Genomic DNA, 27,665 nt, shown 5'->3' with positions numbered 1-27,665 from the left:
AGTAGATGGGATGGTTTATTTCAAAGGTGTCAGCAACTACACATCAAGGCTCACCTCTCTCTCTTTTTTAATGCCACCAACTTCCCTCCTTTTTTCACGTTCATCTGTGAGAGGAATCACAAAATAGCTACTGGGGAACATGGCGTAACACAAATGTGGCTGGTGCAGGGGCACCGTATGGCACAAAATGGCTGACAGGACCACCACAAGATATGGACATCCCTCCTTCACCACCACCATCAGTGCTGGAAAGGCACCTACATCAGCTGCTGCTGCACTCACTCACAGTGAGATGCTCTTTGCACAAGAGAAGGTGGGTGTCCAATCCTGGCATCCCATGAAATGGTGTGTCCCATATAGGAGAATAGGAGCCAGGGCAAACAGGACCTGAGCAGGAAGAGCAGTTCCTGTTTGCCCTGCATATACACACTATCCCCTTAAAACACATTTGAAGCGCATTTTCCCCTTCAAATAATTCTGGGCACTATAGTTTGTAAAGGGTTGCTGGCAACTGAAACTCTGCAAGGGTTAAACCTGAGTGCCCAGAATTCTTTGTGGGAAGGCAGCCCCTGAGCTACACCCTTGAATGTTTAGCGAGGCAGAGGGGGAACTTGAGAGGGGGAACCTGAAAATAAAGCAACACTGTACCTAGCAGTGGTAGCTGGTGGCTCTTGGGTCTTCTGGAGTAGAAGCCGGGGGGCCACCACACCTGAGGTACTGTGTCCAGTTCTAGGCACCACAATTTAAGAAGGATATTCACAAGCTGGAATGTGTACAGAGGAGGGCAGTGAGGAGACTGAGAAGAGATATGATAGCCATTCAATTATTATATATAATTCAAATATCTAAGGGTTTGTCACATGGAAGATGGAGTGGCTTGTTTTCTCCTGCTCTAAAGGGTAGGACCTAAACCATTGGCTTCAAGTTACAACAGAAGAGATGCCAACTAAAAATCAGTAAGACCTGTCAGATGGTTAAGAGCTGTTCGACAGTGGAACAGACTCCCTCAGGAGGTGGTGGACTCTCCTTCCTTGGAGGTTTTTAAGAAATGTTTGGATTGCCATCTGTCATGGATGCTTTAGCTGATATTCCTTCATTGCAGGAGCTTGGACTAGATTATCCTTGGTATCCCCCTTTTGATAGGGGGGAAAGAACCTCAGTGTGCTATGTATTTTCATTGATTTTTATTGATTTAGTGGGGGCAGCTGCCCCTCCCGGGGGCCCCTGGCTACGCCCATGTTTCTCACTCTATGATTCTATGATTCTAATATCCTATTATGTAATGTTTTTGCTTTCTATGACATTGCTGCTTTATCTTCTTCAGCCCAGCCCATCTGAAAATTGCATGCTTCGTTATGGATCACTTTGCCCCGTGGCTGATATATGGTAACCTTTAATGTCTTAAGCATCAAGGGAAACTTTATTCCAACATTGTTCTCTTGCTTGGAGCAGTTTCTGCAAATTCATATGTAACAAGGAAGTTCTAGAAGCTTTTGATCTTCACGTCCTATTTTCCTGTCAGGACTTCGCCCACCTTTTGAGGAGACAACTGTCTCTACTAGATATACCTGTATGGGTGAGTTTGCCATTTTCTTGCTCCAAGATGCCTTTCCACCTACAGAACGAGATTCCCCACCCCCAACCATGGAAAAGTAAGTTGGAGTGGGGGCAGAATTCTGAGCAGCAAAATGGCTGGAGGGGAAAGGGTTAAGCAACTGTTCCCCATTAACATTCTCTCATTCAAGCTTGCAGGCTCCTTTCATTTTTTAAAAAAAAAATCTGTCAGGAGATTATTGCATGCATGCTGCATAACAGTGGTTCTCAAAGGTTGTGGCGCGCCACACTGGTGTGGCAGGAGCAGATGGCAAGTGTGCTGGGAAGATTCAAGGACAATCAAATAAACTTTTAAACATTTCAGTTTAGTATAGCGGACCTTCCAAGTGTCCCTGTTTTCCAGGAACGTCCCTGATTTAGAGAAGCCCTCCCGGTTTCTGATTTGATCCCAGAATGAGAGCAAGAGGGTCAAGTGATGCTGAGGACAATCCTAGCTGCCGCTTGAATGGACTGCTGGAGAAGACTTGTTTAATTTGAAACCAGTAGCCAATGCAAACAACCTCCCCCTGCCCCCATTGGCTATGCATTTCCATATAATACCTACACTGGCCCACAAATGCTATGATGTCATAATGTTTCAACAAAATTTGTTCCAAGTAAAGGGACATTTCCTTCTTTCAATTTTGTTAGGTAACCTTTTATGGGATGTTTTTAATATTCATCCCTTTTTGTAGCTCATTATAATCAGTGCTTTTTTTTTTTATTTTAGAAAAAAATGCACCGGTGCTCATCATGAAGTTGTTACAGTATGCGCCACACTTTTAACATTTTGAGGAGGAAAGGTGCCGGTACCGCGTGCCCTTGAGTACCCCCAGGGGGAAAATGGTACTGATTATAATTTTTAAAATGTTCTGATTACCTTTATTTCAAAATATCTAAAGTTGCATTGAACTCCATGGAATGGGCCAGATTTTCACAACATCCCTTATATTTGAATATTGACCTTTCACAAAGCTTTGGATTTTGAATGTTGCTTTTGTACGTTACTTTTTCATGCATTTGCTTCACATTGTGAGAGCTCTTCTAATCAGTGCTATTACAGACCCATATTAAAGACAGAGGAAAACTATGGGGCAGATGTATTCATTTATTGGCTGGAATGATGCTTGGGGAGGGAGGGTAACCTTTGGGGGTAGAATATCCCGTTGCTTTCTTTGTACATCAAAATGCAGGATGCCAATGAGTCATTAATACTATTATTTCAGATGCATACATTCTGAGATCTTGCCCTTGGTGCAGCGATTATCACAACGTGGTTTCCTACTGGAATATATTATTTCTAGATGCAAAATGGAACCTGTTGCGACTCTATAAACAAATGGTCCTGAAGGATGATTAGTGTTGACACAGAGCTAAAAACGTGTGTTCTTTGGCTTTTGAAAACAAATGTCCTTTCTTACTATCTGTTATGTAGGGGTGTCTGTTAAGTAGAATCAAAATCCTGTCCATGTCAATTGTAGGTCACTGCTTTTCAATCAGCCAGTTTTGTTTTGACTCTCAGCAGGGTAGGAGAGTAAAAATATAAGAATATGAGAAGTTCCCTGCTGGCTAGGGCCAAAGTTCCATCTGGTCCAGCGTCCTGTTCTCACAATGGCCAACCAGATGTTTCTGGCAAGCAGAACCTAAATGCAACAGAACTTTCCCCACTTGTGATTTCCATCAACTAGCATTGAGGGTGTTAAGTTGTGGGTGAACATATCAGACGACACAGCGATTCTTCAACAGCTCTTGTTTATTCAGAGGCCCGAACAGAACTGAGCCGAAGGGCTCAGTCAGCCTGCTTATATAGAGCTCCACTACAACGTTACTGTAGCGACTTTCTAAAACTATCCAATAACTGAACGTCACTTTCGATCCTTCATTTGCATAACTATCTACAGTATCCCCCTGCAGGCCCAGGGTGAGAACTTCAGTACATAACAGAGGGGAATACTGCCTCTGAACGTAGGGAATTGCTTTTGTAAATGGAATGATCTAAGTCACATATTCATCCACTCCGGGCCTCAGTATTGGAGGGTATGCTTCCCATAGGTTCAGACCCTGGTGTGGAACTTAAGAAACAACCATCACTTTCTTAAACAGGAAACAGAGATCAGAATTCCAAGCAGATGAGTCAGGGATTGACAGGACGATTCCAACTCATGGTAGGTTTATTATCTGTGCTCTGGACAGGATGGGTGTCCTGACTAGGGGAGAGGATAATATGCAGGGGAAAGATAATACTCATGTGCTCCTTGATAGCAGATAGCATACTCATATGGGGAGTATAGATCAGGCATAGGCAAACTGGGCCCTCCAGATGTTTTGGGACTACAACTCCCATGATCCCTAGCTAACAGGACCAGTGGTCAGGGGTGATGGGAATTGTAGTCCCAAAACATCTGGATGGCTGAGTCTGCCTAAGTCTGGTATAGATGTTGAAAAGCAGTTTAAAGCCCTCTTAAACACTAGCTCAGCTGCCTGGAGTCTGCAAGGGGTAGCTTTTTGTATTCCTGGAGTCTTCTTGCACATTACAGAACCCTAATTATGCAAGGGGATACAGGAAATTGCACCCAAACATAACTATGCATGAACATTAGCGAGTGCATGAAGGAATTAAGATCATAGAACTGTGTTCCTGGACTCAGGTAGGCCATGCCATCTCTTCTCTGATGAGGGAGGAAGTGAAATTTTCTTATTCCTCCTGTCTCTCATCTCACCATGTATCTGACCAAGGAAGATGTGCCTAAGCTTTGCTCCAAGCTTAGAGCAAGTGTTTGAAGCTATTTCTCTGTGTTTTCTACACAAGAGTATTCTGCCTGGGTTCTCCTTACTGCTGCTTGGGTAAATGCATGAATCTAACATCTGGAACATTTGGTAAGTAACACATTTTAAGCTTACTTAAAAGTAAGTGGTCTGTCCATTGCAAGTGGGGTAGAAAGAGGGGAGCGCTTTGCAAGTGGACTAAATGGAATATGCAAAAGGTTTAACAGCCTACATGCCAACGCTTCACTGTACCGCTTGAGTGTGTGGCCCTCCCCTGCTGGAGAGAGAATTTAGCCCCACGTTTTGAATCAAAGCACTCAGCTGATTCTTTTATTATTTACCGTGCACACATGTGTCACAGGAATTCATATTTTTCCTCCCACAGAAACTTCTATAGAAACAAAGTCTCCCTGCTGTGAAATAGCAATGGAGAGGGAAATGTCTTGTTCCCATCCTTACTGCCCCTCTCCCCTCCATTTGTTTAATGCCTGAAAAGGGTTTAAGAAAGCTTTGACTATGCAAAGATGGCATGATCAGAGGCATCTCTTCACTCTCGCTATGGCACTCTATGGTTTTCAAACTACATTCTAGAGGACCCTGGTGTTCTTCAATGAGAAAACCAGCAAAGATGAGCTGGCTTCCATGAAAGACCATTTGTTCCGCACTCTTGATCTTCCCCCATACAGTTGCGCACCATGTGGTGAGTTTTGCATATATTCTAAGTTCATGTCCTGGCTTGTGCAAACTTTTTAAATTCACCCTAGAACATGTCCCAGAATGCTCTTCAGCAGAGAAGGGCTCTGCGCATATGCACAGGGATTCCAAAGCAGACAAGTCAGTGAGGGAAGGGTTCTTGGAAGGCAAAAAGCTTGAAAACCACTTCAAAGCATTTGATTTGCCAGGCCTTTTGAACTGCCACCCTTTATTCTCACCCTCCTGCCACTTCCAATTCATTATTTCTATACCTCAGAAGCTCACTAATTAATGAGGTGTTAAACATAATTATATTAGGTCACTGTTGCTATTGCTAGTAATTAGAATGGTGCATTGTGTAGGCTAAATCAATCACAGGGAAGAGGTTGAGAACAGGCTCACCTTTTGTATGCCTTGAAACTAGGTGTTCCATGAAAACGATGTCTAAATTGCTGAGAAACTGCCTGTCTAAGCTTTGTCCTGAACTGACATTTAGCCATTTTATGTGTGGGCTGCTGAAGTCACATTATTACGGCTTTTAAAACTCAGCTGCCTCCTTGTTCTCCTTCCGTGTCCTTTCTCCCGATTAAAAATCTGGCAATGAAAACATCACCGGTCTCATGGCTAAATGCTCATATGCACACAAAGTCTATTCTGTAGAGTTCTTTGGGGCAAAAAGTATCTTCCTTTGGGGGTTTTCTTCCCTCCTTAGGAAGAAAAAAACACACCTTTTTTATAACTTAAGAATCCTCCCTTTCTCTTGGAATACTTGAACTCTCCTAGATATCTTTCTAATAAGTGGGAATTAAAGGAGGTGCAGTTTACTGGAAATTGAGTAAATCTGGAGGGAAAAAATGTTAAATATCAGCCAGACCTGGCTGAAGCAAGAAGGGGGTGGGTTTCTCAAGCTGAGGAATAGCTACTGTGATTACAGCATCCTAAATCTTTCTTTCTTTCCTTTCTTTGACATTTCTAGTTTCCTGTCATGAAAGCTTGTTCTCTCACAACTCCCACTTCATCAAATAGACTGAGCGTCTCAGTAAGTTAGGGAAGTATGCATGTGTGGGCAGGTGGATGGGGAATCTTTCACTACCAGAAGGCTGGAGGCTAGCCTTATGTAAGTGAATACGATTGGCTAGCACCTTGTCATCATGTGACCCGAGTCCACGAATGAAAAATACTGGAACAGCATGTGCTGTGTTTTGTGTTTTCTTTAGCACTTGCTCAGCCAATCTGTCCTCAGTGAGATATATTTGTGATCTGGCAACATGCCTGTGAACTTTGGGATCTGACAACGAGCTTTAAATTTTTATTTCAGTTTGTATTTACTGGTGTTGGAGCACATGGGTTCGCAAACAGATTGCTGTGTCCTCCAGTAATCTTTCTATGCCTCCTCTCCCATTACATAAGAAGCGAGAACTGGCTAAGGAGCACCAGATATGTGATGGAAATGCTAAAGGAGATTTAGAGAGAATCTCCCAGGCCTTAAATTATTTACATCGGTCTAGCACCCCCGGGTGCAAGTAGATAAATAGGGACCGCTTACTAGCGGGAAGGTAACCGGCGTTTCCGTGCGCTGTGCTGGCTCGCCAGATGCAGCTTGTCACGCTGGCCACGTGACCCGGAAGTGTCTGCGGACAGCGCTGGCCCCCGGCCTCTTAAACGAGATGGGTGCGCAACCCCAGAGTCGGACACGACTGGCCCATACGGGCAGGGGTACCTTTACCTTTACCTTTATACACTGTGGAAGTTTAGAAGATGTACCTTGAGCAATGTTTTCAGGAGAGTCTTCAAAACTGAGTCCAATGGGAGTGTTAAAGAGATGAAGTGATAGGGCTTATTGACCAAGTCATTGGGTCCATTGGGCGTTCACTCAAGAGACCTTTGAGTTGGCATCCGTCTGTCTCGGGAGACAAAGGAGGAGTGCGCCTTTGGGGGTGAGGTCAAGCTGTTGGATGGTTGCAGCATCGGCTGTGGCTGTGGAGACCGATGTGGAAGAGACATGTTTTGTTGCAGATGGGGCAAATGAAGGTGTCCAGTTGTGCTATCCAGTTGGTACAATTCAGAGTCTATTTATGACCTATAAAGCCCTACATGGCTTAGGTCCAAGCTATCTGAAAAACCGTTTCCCCTCATATGACCCTGCCCAGGTTTTGAGCTATTCAGGGGAGGCACTTGGTCCTGCCACCCTCACAGTCCCTTTTGGTGGGGATGCAGGAGAGGGCCTTATCGGTAGCTTCTCCCAGACTCTGGAACTCCCTCCCTGGAGAAGCTAGATTGGCTCCCTCTTTATTGTCCTTCTGCTGGCAGCTAAACCTTCTTGTTCCAGCAGGCTCTGGGGAAATGACTGCTTTTAATGAAAGGGCTGGTGCCATGCCATGCTGTTTTTATTGTAATTATTTGTATGCTTTAAATGGATTTTATATATGTATATAGTTTTTAATTCTATTGATTTTTAAATTTTGTTTTTTCTGTTTTCAGCAATTCTTGTTTTTATCTGTCAGCTGCCTTGAAAAAGTCAGGGAAGAAGAAGAAGAAGAAGAATAGTAGTAGTAATAGTAGTTTAGGATTGCAGCTGAAGATATGACAGCTGAAGAAGTAAAAAAAGCATGATGACCAAACCTAGGTCTAGTTTTGTGATATTTATAGCCACAGAAAAATCTACAATGTATGTTTCTGTCAAAGGAAAGTGTGCCTTAAATCCATCCCCCACTAATTCCAAGCTATGCATTGTAGCTATCCTTCTTTGTGCTTTTCTGCCCCCTGGTGGCAAAAGTATTTTCAAGTCTTCAAATCCTTGAAGAATGGTAAGGCATTTTAGGCTTGATAATTTACCACTAACTGCCATGTTGCTTCATGCTATATAAGAATCAGTGGCATAACACTGCATATTGAGCATGAATAAGAACACAAAATAAAAACACAAGTAAATAATTAAAACAAAAACAAAACATACCCCTCCATCCCTTATGCTTTGAGGGACTGCCGTATGCCACACAGAGTGGTGTGTATCCTGGCAGTCCATGGGCTCAAAACAGCAGCCCAGCCTGCAACAGTCTGTGTGGCATAATAAAAAAATGGCTGCAGTGGTAAGGTGGCATAGCACAGATGGGTGCCATATGTAAGAGCAAAAAAAGAGCCAGTGCCACAAAATTGTACAGGCACCCCATCAATGAGTATTAGTCACTGCCTCAAAGAGAAACTCTTTGCACCTCTCCTCTGTTTAGAACGGAACAGAGAGAGAGTGTCTGGCATCCAAACACAGGCAGGTTTAAAGGGGCATGTTCCATCAAGAAGGCATGCCAGTGCAAACAGCATTGTGGATTTTTGAGGGGATATTAATGAACCCTGTGGTGGGTGCCATAGGGTTATTTCTTAATGAAGTTCCTCAGTCATGAGAAATTATTGAAAGAATGCTTGTGGCTAGAGATGAAATGGAATTTTCCTACTAATTTCAATGGAGTTGGGAATAAGTAGTTCAAAAGGACCTAACTGTGCCAAAAACTGGGCTGAATGGATACAGGGAGGTAGTGCGCACACGTGTGTAGAAATGTAATCTATAGTGGCAATGTTTTGTCTGCCAACCCAATTCTGAAAACTGGAATGGCAGTGCCAGTGGAAAAATAAATGGTCATAATGATCATTTGGTATTGTGAGCTTAGGCATCTGATTGCTGTGTAAATGAATTCATCAATATGCTTTTATCTAAACTGCTGCTTGATGGTGATCAGGGATTTGACAAAAGAGAGTTACCGTAATGACTGTGGATGGTTGCCTGAATGGGCAATTCAGTTGGAGAAGTGGGGTCTCAGACCTCTGAGCATGATCCAGGGGTGGATTTACTGGCATCTTCAGTCCAGAACAAAACTATGAATATGCTATTAATATAATTTTGTTTCCCTGAAAATATTGAAGACTAGGGTGGTATACAGGAGTGACTGTCTCCCTTGTAGGAATCCATTAAAGCAGGGGTGGCCAACTCCCAAGTGACTGCGATCTACTCACAGAGTTAAAAACTGGCAGTGATCTACCCCCTTTTTTGGGGTTCAGGTCAAAGTCGTTGAGCTTTTTTCCGAAAGAAAGCCCTGTTTTTTTGGGTTCAGGTGAAAGAGTTGCTGAGCTTTTTTTAAGGGTGGAGGAGGGCCCGTTTTTAAGGAGTGCAGAGAGAAAATGTTGAGCTTTTTTAAGGCGAGCTTCTATGAGGGGAGCCAGTGATCTACCGATAGATCACGACCTACCTGTTGGACATGCCTGCATTAGAGGAATGGGGAGGAGGGAATTGCTCTGCCAATGTGGAAATAAAAGGCTTTTGGAGGCAAAGAGCAACAGCATTTCTATGCATGCTTACATTGAAGTAAACTCATTTGAATACTTTGAGTCAACATGCATAAAACTATGATAAGAGCAATCGGAAGCCCTGGTCAGAAGCAGCAGGCTGGAACAGATCAAAGTGGATCTGCAGCCGCATCCTAAGTTAGAGGTCTCCAACTTTTGTTGACCAGTGGGCATAGTTGAATTTTGAGAGAGTGCTGGGAGTGCTGGTCACAAAATGGCTGCTGTGTGGTGTGTGGCATCACACAAAATCACTGTCATTATGGCCATGGCATAACCCAAAAATAGAGAGAGTAACCTCATGGTGAACTTTCCCCCCATAACTGCATTTCTAAACTAGAAACTGGTTTACGCCTGTCATATGGCTGCTAAAGGCACAAGAACCCTGTTTTCCCCAATGTCAACCATGCCCCAAAGCCTGGGCTACCATCCTATACCCACTGACCTGGTAGCAAGCCCTATTAAACACTAAGAAACTTACTTCTGAGTAGACATACATGCTATTGCGCTGTAAGTGAATTCTTAATTCTGCCTGGTCTTCAGCTCCTACATAGCATGAGACAAGCCTAATTCTCCTTCCGCATTTGTCTTTCTGTAGGGACGGGGGATTCTTTAACCTCCACCCACACTTATTGTGTAGTAGTATTTGTAGAAAATAACATCTATGGACTACCTGCTTTCAGATGAACCCATTACAGGAAAGATGCATCCTGGATGCTTGAAGAATAGGAAGGGCCAATTAGGAAGAGTCTAAGGACTAGAAAATAAGACAGAAGCAGCAAAAGTGCACCAAGTGGGAAGGAAAACAGCATCTCTTTGGGACCCCAGAGATCCTGTTGCCTAGTGCCCAAACTAGTGGCATAGCGTGGGTTGTCAGCACCCGGGGCAAGGCAAGTAATTTGCGCCCCCTAACCCGTGGATTTGTGCCCCCTAACCCTAACCCCCAGATGTTGCGCCCGGTGCGGCCAGCCCCCCCTGCACCCCCCACGCTACACCACTGGCCCAAACACATTACATATCCATTGCAGCTCTGACTTGACACATTGGCTAAAAACACTAATAGGTAGGAGTAGTCAGGCTACCTCACAGAAATTACTAGCACATTTTACTTCCAATTTTTCTTGGAGGGCTATAGACTTACTATAAATGAAAGCTTAAGAGTCTGGGGCTACTGCCCGGGGCACCAATAAAGGCCTGGTTAGGCACCAGTTGACAACCCCTGTCCTAAGAGCTGCTGCATGCGCTGGCCAGGGCAGAAGGAGGTGCTGATGGGTTATTAATATTATTTTGCTGCACCAGTTCTAGGCTCGTGCATCAGAGGGTCCCAAATTTTGCACCTTTCCAGGAAACTAACCAGTTTTGGATCCACTCTACTACTCTAGGGCCTTAGGATGGTGAAAATTATGATGGCACCACACACTGCAGCATGCAGTGTGGACCTCCACAGTAGTGTCTTTCCAAGAAAAAAGAAACAGAGAATGAGTCTATGAGAGTTAGACACCCCTAAGGCACTGACCAGGTGATCCTAACTGTACATAAGACTGGGCTGAATGGATTAAGTGTTTGTGTGTCTGTGAATGAACGAATGTGTGCAAAAATGTAATACATTGTGGCACTATTTTATTTGCCAAATCAACTTTGGAAATGAAAATAGCTGTGTGTAGAAGGAAATGTGGTCAAAATGATCATTTGGTTTAGACATGATTACTGTAAATGAGTCTATCACTATGCCATTATTCATATCTCAGGGATATGAATAAGAATGTTAATGAATTGGATAGTTGCCTGAATGGGTAATTCACCTAAAGGGATGTGCTGAAACAACTAGCAGTTTGGAGTGTGTGTTTTTCCAGTTAGCATTAGCTGGAACTGGGATATAATATAGGAATACTATACAAGTTGCTCTCTTGGGTTTTGCTGCCAGTTTTTAGGAGTCTGCTCTCTTCACACAGGCTCTATTTGTATATTCATACATAAAGTGATTACAAAGTCTTCTGTGCTCTATAATCCAAAGAAAATTAATTCCTAAAGTAAATTTTAAAAAGCTGAAATATATTTCTGTTCTTCACAAAACTCTTGTGTGTTTTGCTTAAGGCTGCAAGTAGATCTTGGTAGCAGCTAGATTTTTTGTTTTCAAAGATGCGGGATCAGTTATTGCATGCTTCTTTGTCCCAGCAATCTCCAGTTCAACCTGAAAACTTCATAGCATCAGAACTTAAGCCACTGTTATCCAAATCCCATGCTTGTCTACCAATGGAGCTTTCTCCCAAGCAAAGGATGCATAAAGAGTAAGCCCCCATTAAATTCAATGGGACTTACCTCTGAGTAAGCATTTTCAGGATTGTCCTATAAGTCTGAAATCTCCTCTTATGTCTGAAATCTCCTCCTATTTTAAGATGATGACTAAATTTACACTTTGTGGCTTCAACATCAAGTTCAACTCCCCCACCCCACCTTTTTTCTTAATACCAGGTCCAACTTCTATTTTGTTATGTTTTCAGAGGTGAAGGAGGTGAGGACAGGTGACCCCACCTAGGTCCGAAGTCACACCCCCCAACCAGGCCTCAAAACTGTCCAAAATTCCTTTTCTCTCTTCTAAAAATCCACAGCTAAAGTTTTCCTCTGCTTTTCTCACAAGATGCTGTGCATAGGCAAACCGTTACTTTTATCAGTACGAGAAGGCTTCAAAAAGCTAATGAATAGGCTCTGTCAGAGCAAGCCTGAGAACTGACTTTTATCTCATTCACTTGCAACATCTTGGACATGCTGAACCACAAGGCTCTTTGACCCCCTTGGCTTCTCACCCCCTTTCCTGGGAAGAGTCCAAAAGAGTCCCAAGACAGGATGAAATATACTCAGAGTCGCAAAGTGATTTCATGCTCTTTATTCAGCTCATAGTGGTGAGGAGGAAGGAATGAATGTCCCCTCAAGGTATCTGCTTTATATACATTATTTACACAATGGGCTGCACATGATTGGCTAATTCCGGAATTCTACTATAAGCCAATCAGGTTGTGGATTCACTTCTATCTGGAGCATGATTGGGTGGTTCCTGCCAACCAATCATACTGCTGCATTGTTCTAGGACCAATCAGACTGCTGCCTTTTGGATCCTATTGTTCTAGGACCAATCAGACTGCTGCAGTTTGGATCCTATTCAACTCAGTACATAATACCGGAGCTTTCTGTTCATGCTTAGGAAACACATGGGGCAGGACTCCTGAAGAGGAGGAGAAAGGGGAGGGAACTGGAAGGGGAATATATACTCTGTGCAAATAGCTGTGAACTCGTGCTTGTTTTGTGAATCTATCACACTTGCTCCTTCTACCAGTTCATGGATGGTAGAAATAAAGCTTTTTCTCTGAACTATTCCTTGAGTGTCTGTTTGACTCCCACTCCCTCTCCCGGGTGCAATACTTTTTCCCAACCGAGGGCAAAGCCTCATAAGGCTACAGAGGTTGTAATGCAAGTATAACCCAATCTGAGGTTTTGGAATTTTTCTTATGGACCAACAAAACTGTTGCTTTTCTAAACCCTTTAGTAATAGCCATGTTTCATTATATTCACACTATAGCTATTTGCAAAGGAAAAACCCACACAAAGTGAGATTTTGATCTGCCTCTGAAACTTTTAAGAGACTTAAATCTTCAATTACAGTTCACAAGAGTCATGCTTCATGTGCTGAAACATTTTCCTTTGCATTGAGAAAGATAATCAAATATTGTTGTATTACAAAATCTTGCAATTTAAAATAAATCGAGCCGTATCAATTGTGCTTGCCATTTTTTCTACCAGACGTGTTTTTGAAAACCGAAATTAGCAATGGGGCAGGGGGGTCCCAACAAGCAGTTATCCTACTTGCCTATGACACCGACACTGGGATGAAGCCACAACTTTACACTGTGCTGCTGTCAGGTGTGCCTGAAGCCACCAATTTCTATAGCGGGCATGCCCAACACTGGCACTCAACACCAAACAACAATCCCATTGCAATGCCTAGGAAGCTTTACTCCCATACTGTGCTGACTTCATGACAGGAAGCCAGGCCTTATGAGGAACGGTTGAGGGACTTGGGTATGTTTAGCCTGGAAAAAACAGAGGAAAGGGAATAACCCTCTTCAAATAGCTAAAGGTCTGTCACATGGAGAAAGGAGGAAGCTTGTTTTCCCCTGCTCTGGAGGGCAGGACTGGAACCAATGCATTCAAGTTACAACGAAGGAGATTAGGACTAAACAACAGGAAGAACTTTCTGACAGCAAGAGCTGGTCAACAGTACAGCGGTCTCCCTCAGGAGGCAGGGGTTTTTAAAGCAGATTGGATGGCCACCCATCAAGGATGCTTTAGAGATTCCTGCATTGAGGGGGCAGGCGGGTTGGACTAGATGACCCTCGGGGATTCCCTTCCAACGCTACAATCCCGTATTCAGCCGTTATTCCTAACGCGTGTCTGCCCAAGCAGCGGTACCCACGGGAAGCTGACTCCCGAGCAGCCTTTCTCAACCTGTGGGTTTCCAGATGTTGTTCAACTACAACTCCCATCACCCCTTGCTAGCAGGACCAGAGCTCAGGGGTGATGGGAGTTGTAGTCCAACAACATCTGGGGACCCACAGGTGGAGAACTGGAAGCCGGGCTGGGGGCGGGGCTTCAACCGCTGGAGCAACCGCGGCTCCCTCGACGTCACTCCGCCGCTCTAACCGCCGCGCCGGCAGTTCTCTCGCGCACATCGCGCATGCGCCTCCGCTCCCGCCTCCCCCCCCATCGTTGCGCGCGCACCTCGGCTGCTCCGCCTCCCTTCCCCCTCAGTGGCTGCCTCGGCCGGAGGCGACTGTGGCGTCGAATTGCTCCCCGCGGCGGCCGCCGCCGCCACCGCCGCCTCTCCCCGCCGCTCTCTGCGGAGAGAGCTCGGGCCGCCTATGGCGGGTGTTGGGCTCTGAGGGCGAACGCGGGAGGAAGTTGGCTCTTGCCCCCGGCATGGCGGGTCGGCGGGGCGGAGCGGCGGCTGGTCCCCTGGGGGAAGCGCTGCCGCCGCCGCCGCCGCTGCTGTTGTCGCCGTGCTGCGCCGGGGGGGCGTCGTCGGAGCCGGCCCGCGAGCTCTTCGAAGCCTGCCGGAACGGCGACGTGGAGCGCGTGAAGCGGCTGGTGAGGCCCGAGAACGTGAACAGCAGGGACACGGCCGGCAGGAAGTCCAGCCCCCTCCATTTCGCCGCAGGTACTCGCGGGTGGCCAGGCCGCTGCCGCCTCGGGCGTCTCCGCCCCTGACTCTGCATGTGAACGGGGGTTCGGGGTATAGTGGCTTTAGGGCCGTGGCGTTGGGCCCCTTCCGCCGAGGAAGCTGCTGTTTGTTTATTTGGGGCTTTAAGGGGAATCATTCAGGGAGTTGGTGGGCGGGCGGGTGTTCCCACGACCGCACGTTTCCTTCGTGGAAATAAGAGGAGCCTATAAGCCCACCCCCCTCTCGTCCCTGATCTCTGGCCATGCAGGAGGAACTCCCGAGATCCCCGTCCCTGAAAGCAGCCTGTGGGGGCTCGTGTTTAAATGGCCACCGTAGCCAAGAGCAGCCAGACTGACCCCCCCACACACACATACAGCGAGGGAGGCCTGCAAGTGGTGGCGTGGGCCGACCTTCCGCTCCGTGGGCGGGATGCATTGTTTTCGGAGTCTCCTCGGAAGGGCTGCTGCATACCTGAAAAGTGGCGTCCAAAGGGGAAGCAAACCGGTACTGGCCAAGTCCTGACATTCAAAGGGTGTCCAGTTTGAGAAGGAAACGCGTCGGTGGTGAATTTGTTAATAAGTTTGCAATCCGCTCTCAGAGCCAAAACGAGTGATGGTCCACATCCTGTAAACATTAGTTCACCTTGTGCTTTGTGGGCGCTTTCAGGAAGATGATATTGCTCAAGGGGGATTAACAAGCACATTGTGTGTAAAACATGCACATAGATGGGATGTTGTGATTAGGCAAGTGTGTGTTTAGAAGTTCCTGGAAATCATTGGTCACAGTTTGCATGTGTGCAGATGTCACATCAGAGTTGATAATTATTTTGTAATTGCACACAAGGATGCCTTCTTCAGCTCCAAGGCTTAGGTGGTGTTTTGCAACGCTGAGGTTGCTAGAGCTGACCCAAATAGACAAACTGAGAAAAGGAGGCTGGAACTTCTTAGATGCAGGTTTTTCCAAAGCCTACTGATTTTGGCATGCTTCCAGATAAGTTTGTTTTGGATTTGATGTAGCCTTAATGCCCACGTTGTTTAGTCCATCTGACACGGTGAACTACTTAACTGTCATTAATTTGCCCAGATAGGAACAGGCAAACTCATCCTATCAAAAAATACCCAAATGATGTCTAGACCAGCAACAGACTACATTTGCATATCACACCAAGCCATGCTATGGCTTTTAACAAACATGCAAATATACTGGCTCCCTTATACTTACAGGTAGTGGTTGAGAAGGTTACCTGGTTTGGATGAAACACTAAACCAAACTTTGGCTTAACAGCTGTTCTGCATTAACCTAAAATACCAGGGAGGAACAATAGTGGTGCAAGGTTTTCTCCAGAAGCATGTTTGCATCTGCACAAAACTGTGGTTTGACTTAGTGTGACATGCGAACTAGGCCCCAGGTATTTAAGGAGGGGGCAGCATGCAAGGAGAGGGAGACTGACTAACCCTTGCAACCCCCATCAAGAAACCCCCGCCCCCATGTGGGATTTAGGTTTATGAAGAAACTTAATTGCTAGGGCAGGGGCAAGTCCAAGGAGGGGAGGTCATAGGCTGAATCTAGAGACAAATCCCTTTAGCCCACAGGCCAGCAGTTCCCCAACCCTCAGCCATACTCACTGGGGGAACCACTGAGGGGAAGACATTCCTACAAGTACTTTAGCCCTGAGCTCTTCAGGGCTTTGTATTGTATAACCAACACTTGGAATTGTATTCCATGGCTTATCTTCCATAGATACTTCAGAGAAAAGCATGCCCATGTGGGTTGGTGAAAGTTGACTTGCTTGCTTTCACCTCCCGTGCCCACCAGCATCCCCTTCAAACCTACCTTGAGGGTTGAGGGCTCCTGAACTGTATACTACAGACGTGTTCATTCAAATCCTATTCTGTTAGACCACAGTATTTTTTAAGAATTGGAAGCAGCATGACAGATGGATCATTTCTTATGGCAGGAGCAGACAGAAGGTAGATCTGCATGATTTGCAACAGATATAGAAGGGTTTCTCACTGAATTGAATATTAGTATGCAAACTTGATTTAAAAAAAATTAAAAAAAATTAAGCTCTGGGATGGCTGACATTTTGTTAATCGTTTATCTTAGCTTCTATGTTTCCTACTTGTAAAATAGAAGCATTAATTCATTTTTTGCAGCTTTACTGCCTATTGCTTGAGTTTTGTCTTAGAATCCCTGATCCCTGAGTAACTCAGATTTAGGCTTCATCTTTTATATACACATTGTCAGGTCCAAATTGTCTACCCTGTGCCACCATTTGTTAATCTAGCTCCACCTCATAGCCACTATGTTGCACCAGGCAACATATATCCTGAAGGCTACCCATCCCTGTTTGACATTGTGTATAGTTACAGTTATCCCATGGTTCCCTCAAAGAGATACAGGGGATTCTGTATTGTTTACTGATGATGCTGACTCTGGCAACTGTTTCTCTGTCCAAATGATAAAACTTCCATTTGTTTACTATATAATGATACAAAATGGATGTTTCATGCAGAAAGTAACATTTAAAAAATCCACAGTTGGGCAATATTTGAACCACCAAAATGTCAGATGTTTGGAACTAAATAGGGTATTGGCCAACTGACAATTATTTATTTATTATGGGCACACATTGTGTTTTTGCAAATACTGTTTGAATAAAATTAGGGAATGTATACTTAGAACTGATAAGAAAATACACAATGTATACTCTCCCCCTCCCCCACCATTTCTTGAAAATATGGAGACTTCAAAACTTTAGGAAATTTAAAATCTCCAAAATAGGAGCTGTCTCCTGTTCTTTTCTTCAGCCTTTCTTTTATTTGGTTAGCCAGAAGCAGTTCTTTGGCATCTTGTCTAGTTATAGCGCTCATGGAATATATAAGGAAGATTAGCAAGTTAGATTTTTGTTTCTTAGCTCTAGCTTTCTTCCTTTGAAGACTGACTATGTAAAACTACTTTTTTGTTTCAGGTTTTGGTCGAAGGGATGTAGTGGAATATTTGCTTCAGAGTGGTGGTAACGTTCATGCACGAGACGATGGGGGCCTCATTCCACTTCATAATGCCTGTTCTTTTGGTCATGCTGAAGTTGTCAATCTTCTCTTGCGGCATGGTGCAGATCCTAACGCACGGGATAATTGGAACTACACTCCCCTTCATGAAGCTGCCATTAAGGGCAAAATTGATGTCTGCATAGGTAATTTTTGAAAACGTGGTCTCTGGATCATTGGTGGTTCAATCACCATTCAGGTGATATGTGGAGAAGTTGCAGAACAATCAAGAATTGATCCTGGATGTTTTTACTTTTTTCTGACAACAGAGATGGAAACCATTCTCATCAGGGCTGTGTTTGTTGAACTAGCTCCTAGGTCCTGTGATTTTCATAATATGGTGCTGGTTTTGACAATGGTTGCTGAAAGTGATCCACAGGCAATTTTTAAGTAGTGCATGATGGGGGCTTGGTGGCGAAGGTATGAGAACCACTGGTTTAAAAGTGTCTCCAGTGTTTTTTTATATAAAGTGACACAATCATGCATATCTTTTAAATTGGAAAACAAGCTTTCAAACAATCTGAGGCTTTCTTGTAGAAATGAGGACACATTGTTCTTTATTAAAATAATATAAACTAGTCAACTATCCGTGGAATACCAGGTTGATCAAAATACAGTGGTGCCTCGCAAGACGAAATTGATCCGTTCCGCAAGTATTCGTCTTGCGGAACGACTCAAAAAACGGAAAACTCTTTCGTCTTGCGCGTTTTTCGTCTTGCGAGGCATTCGTCTTGCGAGGTACCACTGTATAAGCGGTTATATAGATAGTATGTAAATGAATTTTCTTCTTTTTCATTTTTGTGAGAAGCTGGTTATGGGTATTATCCAGCTTGGTTGGACAGGATCTGTCTGCATACATTCAGTGACATCATCTATGTTTGCACATAACAAACCTAATTAACAATAATATAACCAACCTTAAGCCAGAGTATGTTCTTGTTACATCCATTCATCCATAATTTTATTTGTATGCTGCCTTTCCATAGTTCAGACCATGTTCATTACATAATTACAGCATAACATATATAAAATAAAGATACAAAAAAAATCAATAACAGCAACAAAGCCCCCCAACAAAAACCCCTAAACAATACCCTAGACCTAATAGTGATAATAGTGGCTTATTGGGGAGTGTCAAACTGTAATTACATGTGAATGTGGCTGTTATTATAAGGTCGATGGAGCCTGCCTCCTTCTAGATGCAGAATAATATGTGCATTGTACATATTCTAGTTGCAGAATAATATGTGCATTGAAATGTTTCCATACATTTCTCCTTTCCCACCCTAGGGCTCCAGGAGGGATTTACTTAGCGCTCACATTAATTTCCTTCTAGAGCACTGTGTTGGAGAGGGGGGACTGATAGAGACACAGGAAACACTTTCCTTCTGTTCTAGCTAATGCTTTCTGCTGTATGTACATGCAGCAAGGAAGGAAAGGGAGTGTATGTGCAGGCATAGACTGTACTTGTGACTGAAAAAGAAAGCATGGAAATTGTATTTTCACAATGGAGTATTTTCCCGCTGTTCTGTTTCATCCTTAGGACCAGTTCTGTGACTACCTTTGCTTGATTCTGCTGTTTGTATAACTGCTTTTGAAAATATGTGTACACTTCCCAAGTGAAACTAGCCTTTTACACTGAAATGTTCAGGGTTATGTTTCATTATCAGATTAGCATAATTCTAACTCTTTATTTTATGGTTTTGGATTAGGGCATCTAATCCCTTAGCATCTCCGCTGAGCTACTTCCTTGTCAAGTTCTGATGAAAGCTTTATTTTTTTCTCCTTTTAGTACTGTTACAGCATGGTGCTGATCCAGCTATCCGAAATACAGATGGAAGAACAGCATTGGACTTGGCGGATCCATCAGCAAAAGCAGTGCTCTCAGGTAAATGTTGTCTTTTTGTAATCTGTAAGATTTATGTTTTGGCTACTGCTAAGGTGGTATTGCTCCTATTATGCTTGGTGAGAGTAATACTCTTTGATAACTGGAGAAGACCTGCTAAGAAAAAAATTCAGTAATGCTTTGTAAGATTGGTAAAAGAACATCCCATTTAATTTTTTACCACTCCTATGGGAAAGCAAATATAATGGCTTGTTTATCCTACCATCATGCAAAATAAGTAATATTTGAAGAGAGTGCTACTTGTGCAAGTTTAGTAGCTAGCTTCAGAGGTGATTGTTTCATTTTGAGGGCTAAACTTTTGATTCCAGCTGTGCTATTTATCTAAATTGGCATAATAATACTTTGTATATACCATACGTTTTGCTGCTTGCCTGAATGTTTACCTGTTTTTGACTTTATACAAAAATAGTGAGGTGGTATTCAGCTAAGTTTTACTGAGAGCAGGGCCACTGAAATTAATAAACCATACTAAGTTAAGTAGTTCAATTTCAGCAGGTCTACTCTAAAGCCTAGTTACATCACACCCAGTATTTTAAAATTATCAAACTGGATCCAGTTCAGGGTGTTGGTGCTCATAAAAGTTGTAAATGACCTTGTCCCAAGTACGTGAAGGAGTAACTTCCTCCACATGTCCCAGTGTGTTGTGTGCAGTCAGAGAAAGAGGAATACATTTTTATTCATCCAGGCCTTTGGAAGTAGATGACTTTATAACTGTAATTTTAATTATTGTATATTGAATATCGCTTTATCAGATTTTGTTTCTAGCAAGTCAGCATACTATTTGGGGAGGGAGGACAGGATAAAAAACACAGAAAAACAACAAAAAACCCTTGCTTTATAAAAGTTTTACACATTTGTATTTGAAATAAAAAAATCCTATCTCCTTTTTGCTAACTTTCAGGTGAATACAAGAAAGATGAACTCTTGGAAAGTGCCAGGTAGGAAACAATAAAAGATGTAAGCTGGATCTACTGCCCAGCCTCTTTCAAAAATACCCGAAAAATGAAACAGGCTACACATTGAAGATTTTTCATATTCTGCATAACAAAGGCTATTCTTATGTACAGTTATGGATTGGAAATTATTACCATGATCTTAATGTCTGACGTTCTCCATGCAATGGCAATACTTCTCCAATGCAGGCAGTCCACTCTTGTGTGTGGAGGTGGGGGAGGCAGGGACAGTGCATGAATGACATTCAAGGAAGGGCCTGCACCACGCGTACTGGCATGGGCCTCAGGGCCAGGCTGCCTTGCTCTCTACTCTACTCTACTCTGCTCGACTCTTTTCATTGGTTACAGTACTGGAATTCACAATAATGGCCTACGCCCTAAACAAAAAGTTGGCCCCGGTCAAACTTCTTAACAGGTAAATCGCATACACCCAGGGGATTTTGTCTTGACAAAGATAGAATCCGTCTAAAATCCATTGCCCCCGGACAAATAAAACAATACTTTTTAGGAAACCAGGAACAGCATGCAAACAACCTGCCTGAGGCACCATATTAATCTCAGTCCCATTCCTAAAAGGCAAGTGTCTAGTCCAGAAGTAACCCCCACACCTGCACACCTTAATCTAGAGGGTTGGAGAAAGCTCTGTCCTTATGTATCCTCCTAGATTTCACTCTTCAATGAAAGGGGCAAACTTTTACACTTCTTGCTGGAATCTTCACACAACATCAAATGTGAATGGAATGCTGCTCTCACAGCGTTGGATGCAACCACTAGTGTTCCTACAATAAAATAACAAAAGATAATGTTGCTAGCAACTGTGATTAAGGATTTTAATATATGATATATGAAGTACAGTGAGCTAGTACCATTGCACCAATAAAATCTATTCCAAAGTTTTAATTTTAATTGCAAAGCATTCAGGTAGCTGTTTGTAGTTGCTTTGCAGTATTGTGTAAGTTGAATAAAGAAGGATGCATGCCAAATGTTCAGGAATCTTTAATTGCCTTTTAGGAGTGGAAATGAAGAAAAACTGATGGCTCTTCTCACACCACTAAATGTCAACTGTCATGCAAGCGATGGCCGAAAGGTATTTTTGTTTTCAAATGCCCACTTTAAAATGTTAGATTTAAAAAAAACCCACACTTTACATTTAAATGTATTTGGTAATGTATTTGGTAACATATACTTTGGTTAATGTTTTGAATTATATTTTAATTCAAGAATGTTTACTTAAAGTAGAAATCTGATATTATGTGTGTTGCCTAGCTGTATAAACAAAAGAGCCATGGGTGTTCTGTCTTGGCAATGTAAGTTGTTCTTTGGTTTTTAATAAAATTGTACTTTTGAAAGCCAGTTAGAAAAAAGTGTTACTAAGGAATCTAATAGAGAGATTATGCATTGGTTTTCTTTGCCAAAAATGCCTGCTGTGTCAGTAATATTACTAGTGTGCTAGGTAGCATTAATTACTTTTGCCTGGGGTGTGGACAGAAATCAAAATCTGTTGTCCCTTATTTATTATGCTGTCCTCTTTAAAAATATTTATGTAACTAGTTTAGCTTGAGAAAAGATTGCAGTAATTTTTGCCTTTGATCAGAGGTGGGAAATTAAGCCTCATTCTTTCTCTGGCTCACTGTGCTGTACTCAAATTTAACTTATTATGAGAAAGGCCCTCCTAAATCTATGGGTTGGATCCAGAGGTAGCATTCCATGGAAGGAAGAGCTCTGAATAATCAGGGAAGGCTTTGATCCAGCAGAAAATGAAGATGCTGGATTAGATGGGCTACTTATCTGATCCAGCAGGCTCTTTTTATGTTTCTAAATATCCTTCTGCCAGGTAGTAGAGGATGTGACTTTTTGCTGACACTCCTCCCTTTGCAGCCCCCAGTGTCATGCTACAGATAACATAGACTGCTTTAACTGATTTATTATAATTCTTTTAATGGAAAATTTCCTTCTATTTATATAACCGTTAGATTTATTTATTCTTTTATTTCTAGTCAACTCCATTACACTTGGCAGCTGGCTATAACCGTGTTAAGATTGTGCAGCTCCTGCTGCAGCATGGAGCAGATGTACATGCCAAGGATAAAGGGTATGTTTTTCTTGGGAGGTTGTGGTATGATTTTATAGATTCTGTTGAAGCATGGATTAGATTTTGTCTCTGAAATGGGCATTTCCACAACTTGTGGCACTTTGTTCAAAGAATAGGCCATCTTAACCGGGCCTTTAGAAATTCTAAATTCAGAAGCCCTCTTGGACATTAACGTTATTTGAAAGGGTTGGGATGCCTTAGCAAGCCCCACTTTGGGGGGCATATAATATTTGCCAGTTTGTGCACCCCTTCATGAGTTGAAGCACAGTCTTCTGAAGCATGGAGGGGTGTAAAGACTGGCAAATGTGTTGCCCCGGAGGAGGCAGTTCTTGCCAACTGCTTCTACTCTTATCCGTGAAATTTCCAATCATGTGGGAAGGGGATGACTGATTGGCGCTTTAATCAGATGATTACATGCAGCTTTTCATTAAATAAAAAAGGGCATGTTTTAACATGGACTTGCATGAGAACTATGCAGAGTCTTTCATCCAACATGTTGTACTCGGTCAACCCAGGGGTTTTGTAACTGTTGCATTCCTTCAAATTTTGTGAGTTAATTCTGCAGTCGTTATCTTCACTTACAGGCTGATCATCTGCAAATATTTATTTTTTACCCCATCGCTGTCTCTAATGCCAACTGACTTTCTTTGTAATCTAATTTAACTTGATTGAACATCTCCAGTTAAAAACAACAATATTATTTGTTGACTTCAGTAGGACTTAATTGTTATAAGTTGACCACGTAGTTGTTATACTTTTGAAGAGCATTGAGCCCAATGACAGAGGAACTCCCCACCCCCCACCCCCCAGCCAATGTTTGGTTTTTCATTTTGTCAGATGAATGTTTGGGCTTTCTGTTTGATACTAATAATGAACGGTGTTTGACAATATTTTATTTGTTGAAGGAGATTTTTCAGTGTTCATGTGCTAAGTTATTGGGATTTCCCCCCACAGAGATCTTGTTCCTCTTCACAATGCTTGCTCCTATGGACATTACGAAGTAACAGAACTTCTAGTAAAGGTTAGTTTCTTAATTGTGTGCAATTTTTATGGGAAGGTTATTGCAATTTCGTTTCTTTCTGTTTTGGTATTTTGAAAATTACTTCCTGTCACCTAGATTTTCAAAATGGGCATTCAAGTATGCATATTATTTAATGTGTAACCCATTTTAGATTGCATGAGGTAAAATAAATTATGGAAGAAAATGTTGGGCTGATTGTGTTTAGGGCTTGTACGTCTGAAAATGCTAAATTTACACTTGACTTTCTGTATGGGATCAAGTAATACTACTTTTTCTTTTGATAAAAATGTCTCATGAGAGAAACATGGGATTAGGAGAGTGATTCAAGATAAAGATACTGGGCTTCTGAAATTACTGTAATTACCGTATTTTTCGCTCTATAGGACGCACTTTTTCCCCTCCAAAAATGAAGGGGAAATGTGTGTGCGTCCTATGGAGCGAATGCAGGCTCCCTGGCTTCAGCGATAGCAAGGCAAAGCCTCCGAAGCCTGCGCTCCGGAGGCTTTGCGTTGCTTCCGCTGAAGCCAGGAGAGTCTGCTCTTTGAGGCTGGCGGTGGGGAAAGCAGCGCTTCCCCCATTGCCAGCCCCAGAGATTGGGGGGCAGTGGGAAGGCGCGCAACGCCTTCCCGCTACTCTCCAACCCGGGTTTGAGGCTGGCAGTGGGGAAAGCAGCGCTTCCCCCATCGCCAGCCCCAGAGGATGGGGGGCAGCAGGAAGGCGCGCAACGCCTTCCCGCTAGTCTCCATCCCGGGTTTGAGGCTGGCGGTGGGGAAAGCAGCGCTTCCCCCATCGCCAGCCCCAGAGGATGGGGGGCAGCAGGAAGGCGCGCAACGCCTTCCCGCTACTCTCCAACCCGGGTTTGAGGCTGGCGGTGGGGAAAGCAGCGCTTCCCCCATCGCCAGCCCCAGAGGATGGGGGGCAGCAGGAAGGCGCGCAACGCCTTCCCGCTACTCTCCAACCCGGGTTTGAGGCTGGCGGTGGGGAAAGCAGCGCTTCCCCCATCGCCAGCCCCAGAGGATGAGGGCAGCAGGAAGGCGCGCAACGCCTTCCCGCTAGTCTCCATCCCGGGTTTGAGGCTGGCGGTGGGGAAAGCAGCGCTTCCCCCATCGCCAGCCCCAGAGGATGGGGGGCAGCAGGAAGGCGCGCAACGCCTTCCCGCTACTCTCCAACCCGGCTTCGAGGCTGGCGGTGGGGAAAGCAGCGCTTCCCCCATCGCCAGCCCCAGAGATTGGGGGGCAGCGGGAAGGCGAGCGATGCCTTCCCGCTACTCTCCAACCCGGGTTTGAGGCTGGCGGTGGGGAAAGCAGCGCTTCCCCCATCGCCAGCCCCAGAGATTGGGGGGCAGCGGGAAGGCGTGCGACGCCTTCCCGCTACTCTCCAACCCTCCTGTGGGCTTTTGCGGGAGATGGGGGAATTCCCCCACCTCCCGCAAAAGCAGGCAAAAGCCGTGCGCTCTTTAAAGGCTGCGCGGCTCTTGCAGGCTTTTCTGCGAGGTGGGGGAATTCCCCCACCTCCAGAAAAGCCTGCAAGAGCTGCGCAGCCTTTAAAGAGCGCGCAGCTCTTGGGGGCTTTTCCCCAAGGAGGGAGAAGGGACTGACTGGCCGAGTCAGTCCCTTCTCCCTCCTGCGGGCTTTTGCGGGAGATGGGGGAATTCCCCCACCTCCCGCAAAAGCAGGCAAAAGCCGTGCGCTCTTTAAAGGGGCTGCACGGCTTTGCTGGCTTTTCTAGGAATTCCCCCACCTCATAGAAAAGCCCGCAGGAGCCGCGCAGCCTTTAAAGAGCGAGCGGCTCTTGGGGGCTTTTCCCCAAGGAGGGAGAAGGGACTGACTGGCCGAGTCAGTCCCTTCTCCCTCCTGCGGGCTTTTGCGGGAGATGGGGGAATTCCCCCACCTCCCGCAAAAGCAGGCAAAAGCCGTGCGCTCTTTAAAGGGGCTGCACGGCTTTGCTGGCTTTTCTAGGAATTCCCCCACCTCATAGAAAAGCCCGCAGGAGCCGCGCAGCCTTTAAAGAGCGAGCGGTTCTTGGGGGCTTTTCCCCAAGGAGGGAGAAGGGACTGACCGGCCGTTTCAGTCCCTTCTCCCTCCTGGTCGAAAAGCCCGCAGGAGTCACGCGGGGCTCCTGTGGGCTTTTGCGGGAGGTGGGGGAATTCCGCCACCTCCTGCAAAAGCAGGGAGAAGGTCTTGGAGTAGCGCACAGGCTGCGTGCAGCCTGTCCACTGCTCCCAGAGCTGGGGGGGGGAATCATATTTTTCCCTTGATTTCCCCCCCTGAAAACTAGGTGCGTCCTATCGTCCAGTGCGTCCAATCGTGCGAAAAATACGGTATGTTGGCTGTAGCAACTACTTGCCCAACGTGTTTTGAGATTGTTCCTGGAAGTATTGGTCTTGGGTTTTTTTTGGGTTTTTTAAGGAAACTCAAGTTCAAACCATTTATGGATAAAGGCATGTGTCTTGTCATGAAGCTAAACAGTAACAGTTTGAAGGAAAGGAGGACTACTAATCTAACATTAGAGTTCTCAACCTTCTGTATATGAGTGTTTATGGGGTCATGTTAGATGGATCATGTCTTTCCTATGACATCAGAGTTCTAGTTTAGTATTATCCAGCATAAAATCATAAGTTATCTTTCCTCTCCTAGCATGGAGCATCTGTGAATGCAATGGATCTGTGGCAGTTTACTCCTCTGCATGAAGCAGCTTCTAAGAACAGAGTGGAAGTGTGTTCTCTCTTGCTGAGCTATGGTGCTGATCCTACACTGTTAAACTGCCATAATAAAAGTACAATCGACTTGGCCCCAACACCTCAGTTAAAAGAACGATTGGCATGTGAGTATGGAGGAAATGGGATTCACTGAGAACAACTGATGGATATGAACATTCTTCCCCCCAGTTTCCAGTAGGGACCCACACTTTGTAGCCAGTCATTATTTGTGATACCTACCATCCTTGCTTCTCCCCTGAGTCCTCTAGTACACACAAAATCAGAGGCACAAAATCTCCCACACATACACACACACACACTCTCTCTCTCTCTCTATATATACACTAGAGTATATATATATGTTTCTAGTATCAAGACATTTAAAGGCATCTTTCCCCCCTCAAGTCTAGGCATGATGACTATTCTGTGAGAAGACAAATTTCTTATCTTTTTGAAATCAGAGGAACCATTCTTAATGATTTATGCAAATGTGTCTTAATGCAGAACAGTGTGTGTATTTGTTTGAAAGTAATTCTATCCTAGCATCAATAAGACGTACCTGTGATAATGGCTTGAGACCTATACATCATGAAATCTTGTTTTCTCTTCTAGATGAATTCAAAGGTCACTCACTGCTACATGCTGCAAGGGAATCTGATGCAGCTCGTGTAAAAAAGCACCTTTCTCTTGAGACTGTAAATTTCAAACATCCCCAGACTCATGAAACTGCCTTGGTAATTTGTTGAATATATATTTATGTTGTGTGGTAGCTAAACTAGGCAAGTTGACATGCAGCTATTTTCCTTTTAACCAGCTTCGGTGGCCATACTGTTTAACATGCATTGTTGTTTTTTAGGCATAGTTTATCCAAACCATTTGTTGATAGTTCCTTGAACTTCATTCATCTCTAAAATACTGATTAAGGAGAAGGGAACAACTAAGACGCCAGAGTAAAGGTGTAGGGCCTGTGTGGCTTCTGCATCTGGTCCTCAGCTACCCTTCCTTGTCCCCTGCCCCCTGCATGCAGCAGTTAGTCTTAAAACCAGCCTCCCATTGGAGCCCATGGAAGGCATTTTCAAGTCTTAATTGCCACGTGGGGTGGGTAGGGTACAGTTTGGGAGAGCATGTTAACCTCCAGCGCTATGACCCTTCCAAATGACAGTTATGCTTTTTTTCCAAACTTAATGGGAAGCATTTTCCAGGTAGTTCTGAAAACTGTCACTAGTGCAGCAGTTCAACATGGAAAGAGCATCCCAGTTGACTTTAATGCAAGGCTGTTTTTAGCCTAATTGCTGGTTGGGGGTGTGACCTTTCTGTTGTGGAGATGGCAGTGGTTGAGGCTTAACCCT

General features: G+C 44.3%; 1 protein-coding gene and 2 long non-coding RNA genes across 9 annotated transcripts in view; all 3 read left to right on the top strand.

Annotated features, from left to right (window-relative positions):
* The first annotated feature begins 422 nt into the window (after positions 1-422).
* On the top strand, positions 423-9,116 carry LOC310762784. The gene is made up of 3 exons (XR_014548170.1): positions 423-5,059; positions 6,029-6,091; positions 7,534-9,116. It is a non-coding gene; the product is annotated as an uncharacterized lncRNA (long non-coding RNA).
* A 2,677-nt stretch (positions 9,117-11,793) lies between these two features.
* Positions 11,794-13,154, top strand: LOC310763755. The gene is made up of 2 exons (XR_014548789.1): positions 11,794-11,887; positions 12,842-13,154. It is a non-coding gene; the product is annotated as an uncharacterized lncRNA (long non-coding RNA).
* Positions 13,155-14,094: 940 nt separating this feature from the next.
* The window catches only part of TNKS2 (tankyrase 2), a 30,934-nt gene continuing 17,363 nt past the window's right edge, over positions 14,095-27,665 (top strand). For 4 of the 7 annotated variants that reach the window (XM_083614075.1, XM_083614074.1, XM_083614070.1 and 1 more), the window contains exons 1-9: positions 14,147-14,593; positions 17,568-17,792; positions 19,439-19,534; positions 20,454-20,490; positions 21,517-21,592; positions 22,503-22,597; positions 23,552-23,618; positions 26,255-26,441; positions 26,929-27,050. In XM_083614075.1, the coding sequence (XP_083470201.1) occupies positions 14,356-14,593; positions 17,568-17,792; positions 19,439-19,534; positions 20,454-20,490; positions 21,517-21,592; positions 22,503-22,597; positions 23,552-23,618; positions 26,255-26,441; positions 26,929-27,050 (1,143 nt within the window). In that variant the 5' untranslated portion in view covers positions 14,147-14,355. Of the gene's footprint in view, positions 14,594-17,567; positions 17,793-19,438; positions 19,535-20,453; positions 20,491-21,516; positions 21,593-22,502; positions 22,598-23,551; positions 23,619-26,254; positions 26,442-26,928; positions 27,051-27,665 lie in introns of all 7 variants that reach the window. The other 3 variants (XM_083614072.1, XM_083614071.1, XM_083614069.1) reach the window with 2 other exon arrangements.

Source organism: Podarcis filfolensis (assembly GCF_964270895.1).
Source record: "Podarcis filfolensis genome assembly, chromosome: 5".
In the NCBI taxonomy this organism is placed as follows: Eukaryota; Metazoa; Chordata; class Lepidosauria; order Squamata; family Lacertidae; genus Podarcis; species Podarcis filfolensis.
This window is presented reverse-complemented; position numbering and strand designations above follow the sequence as displayed.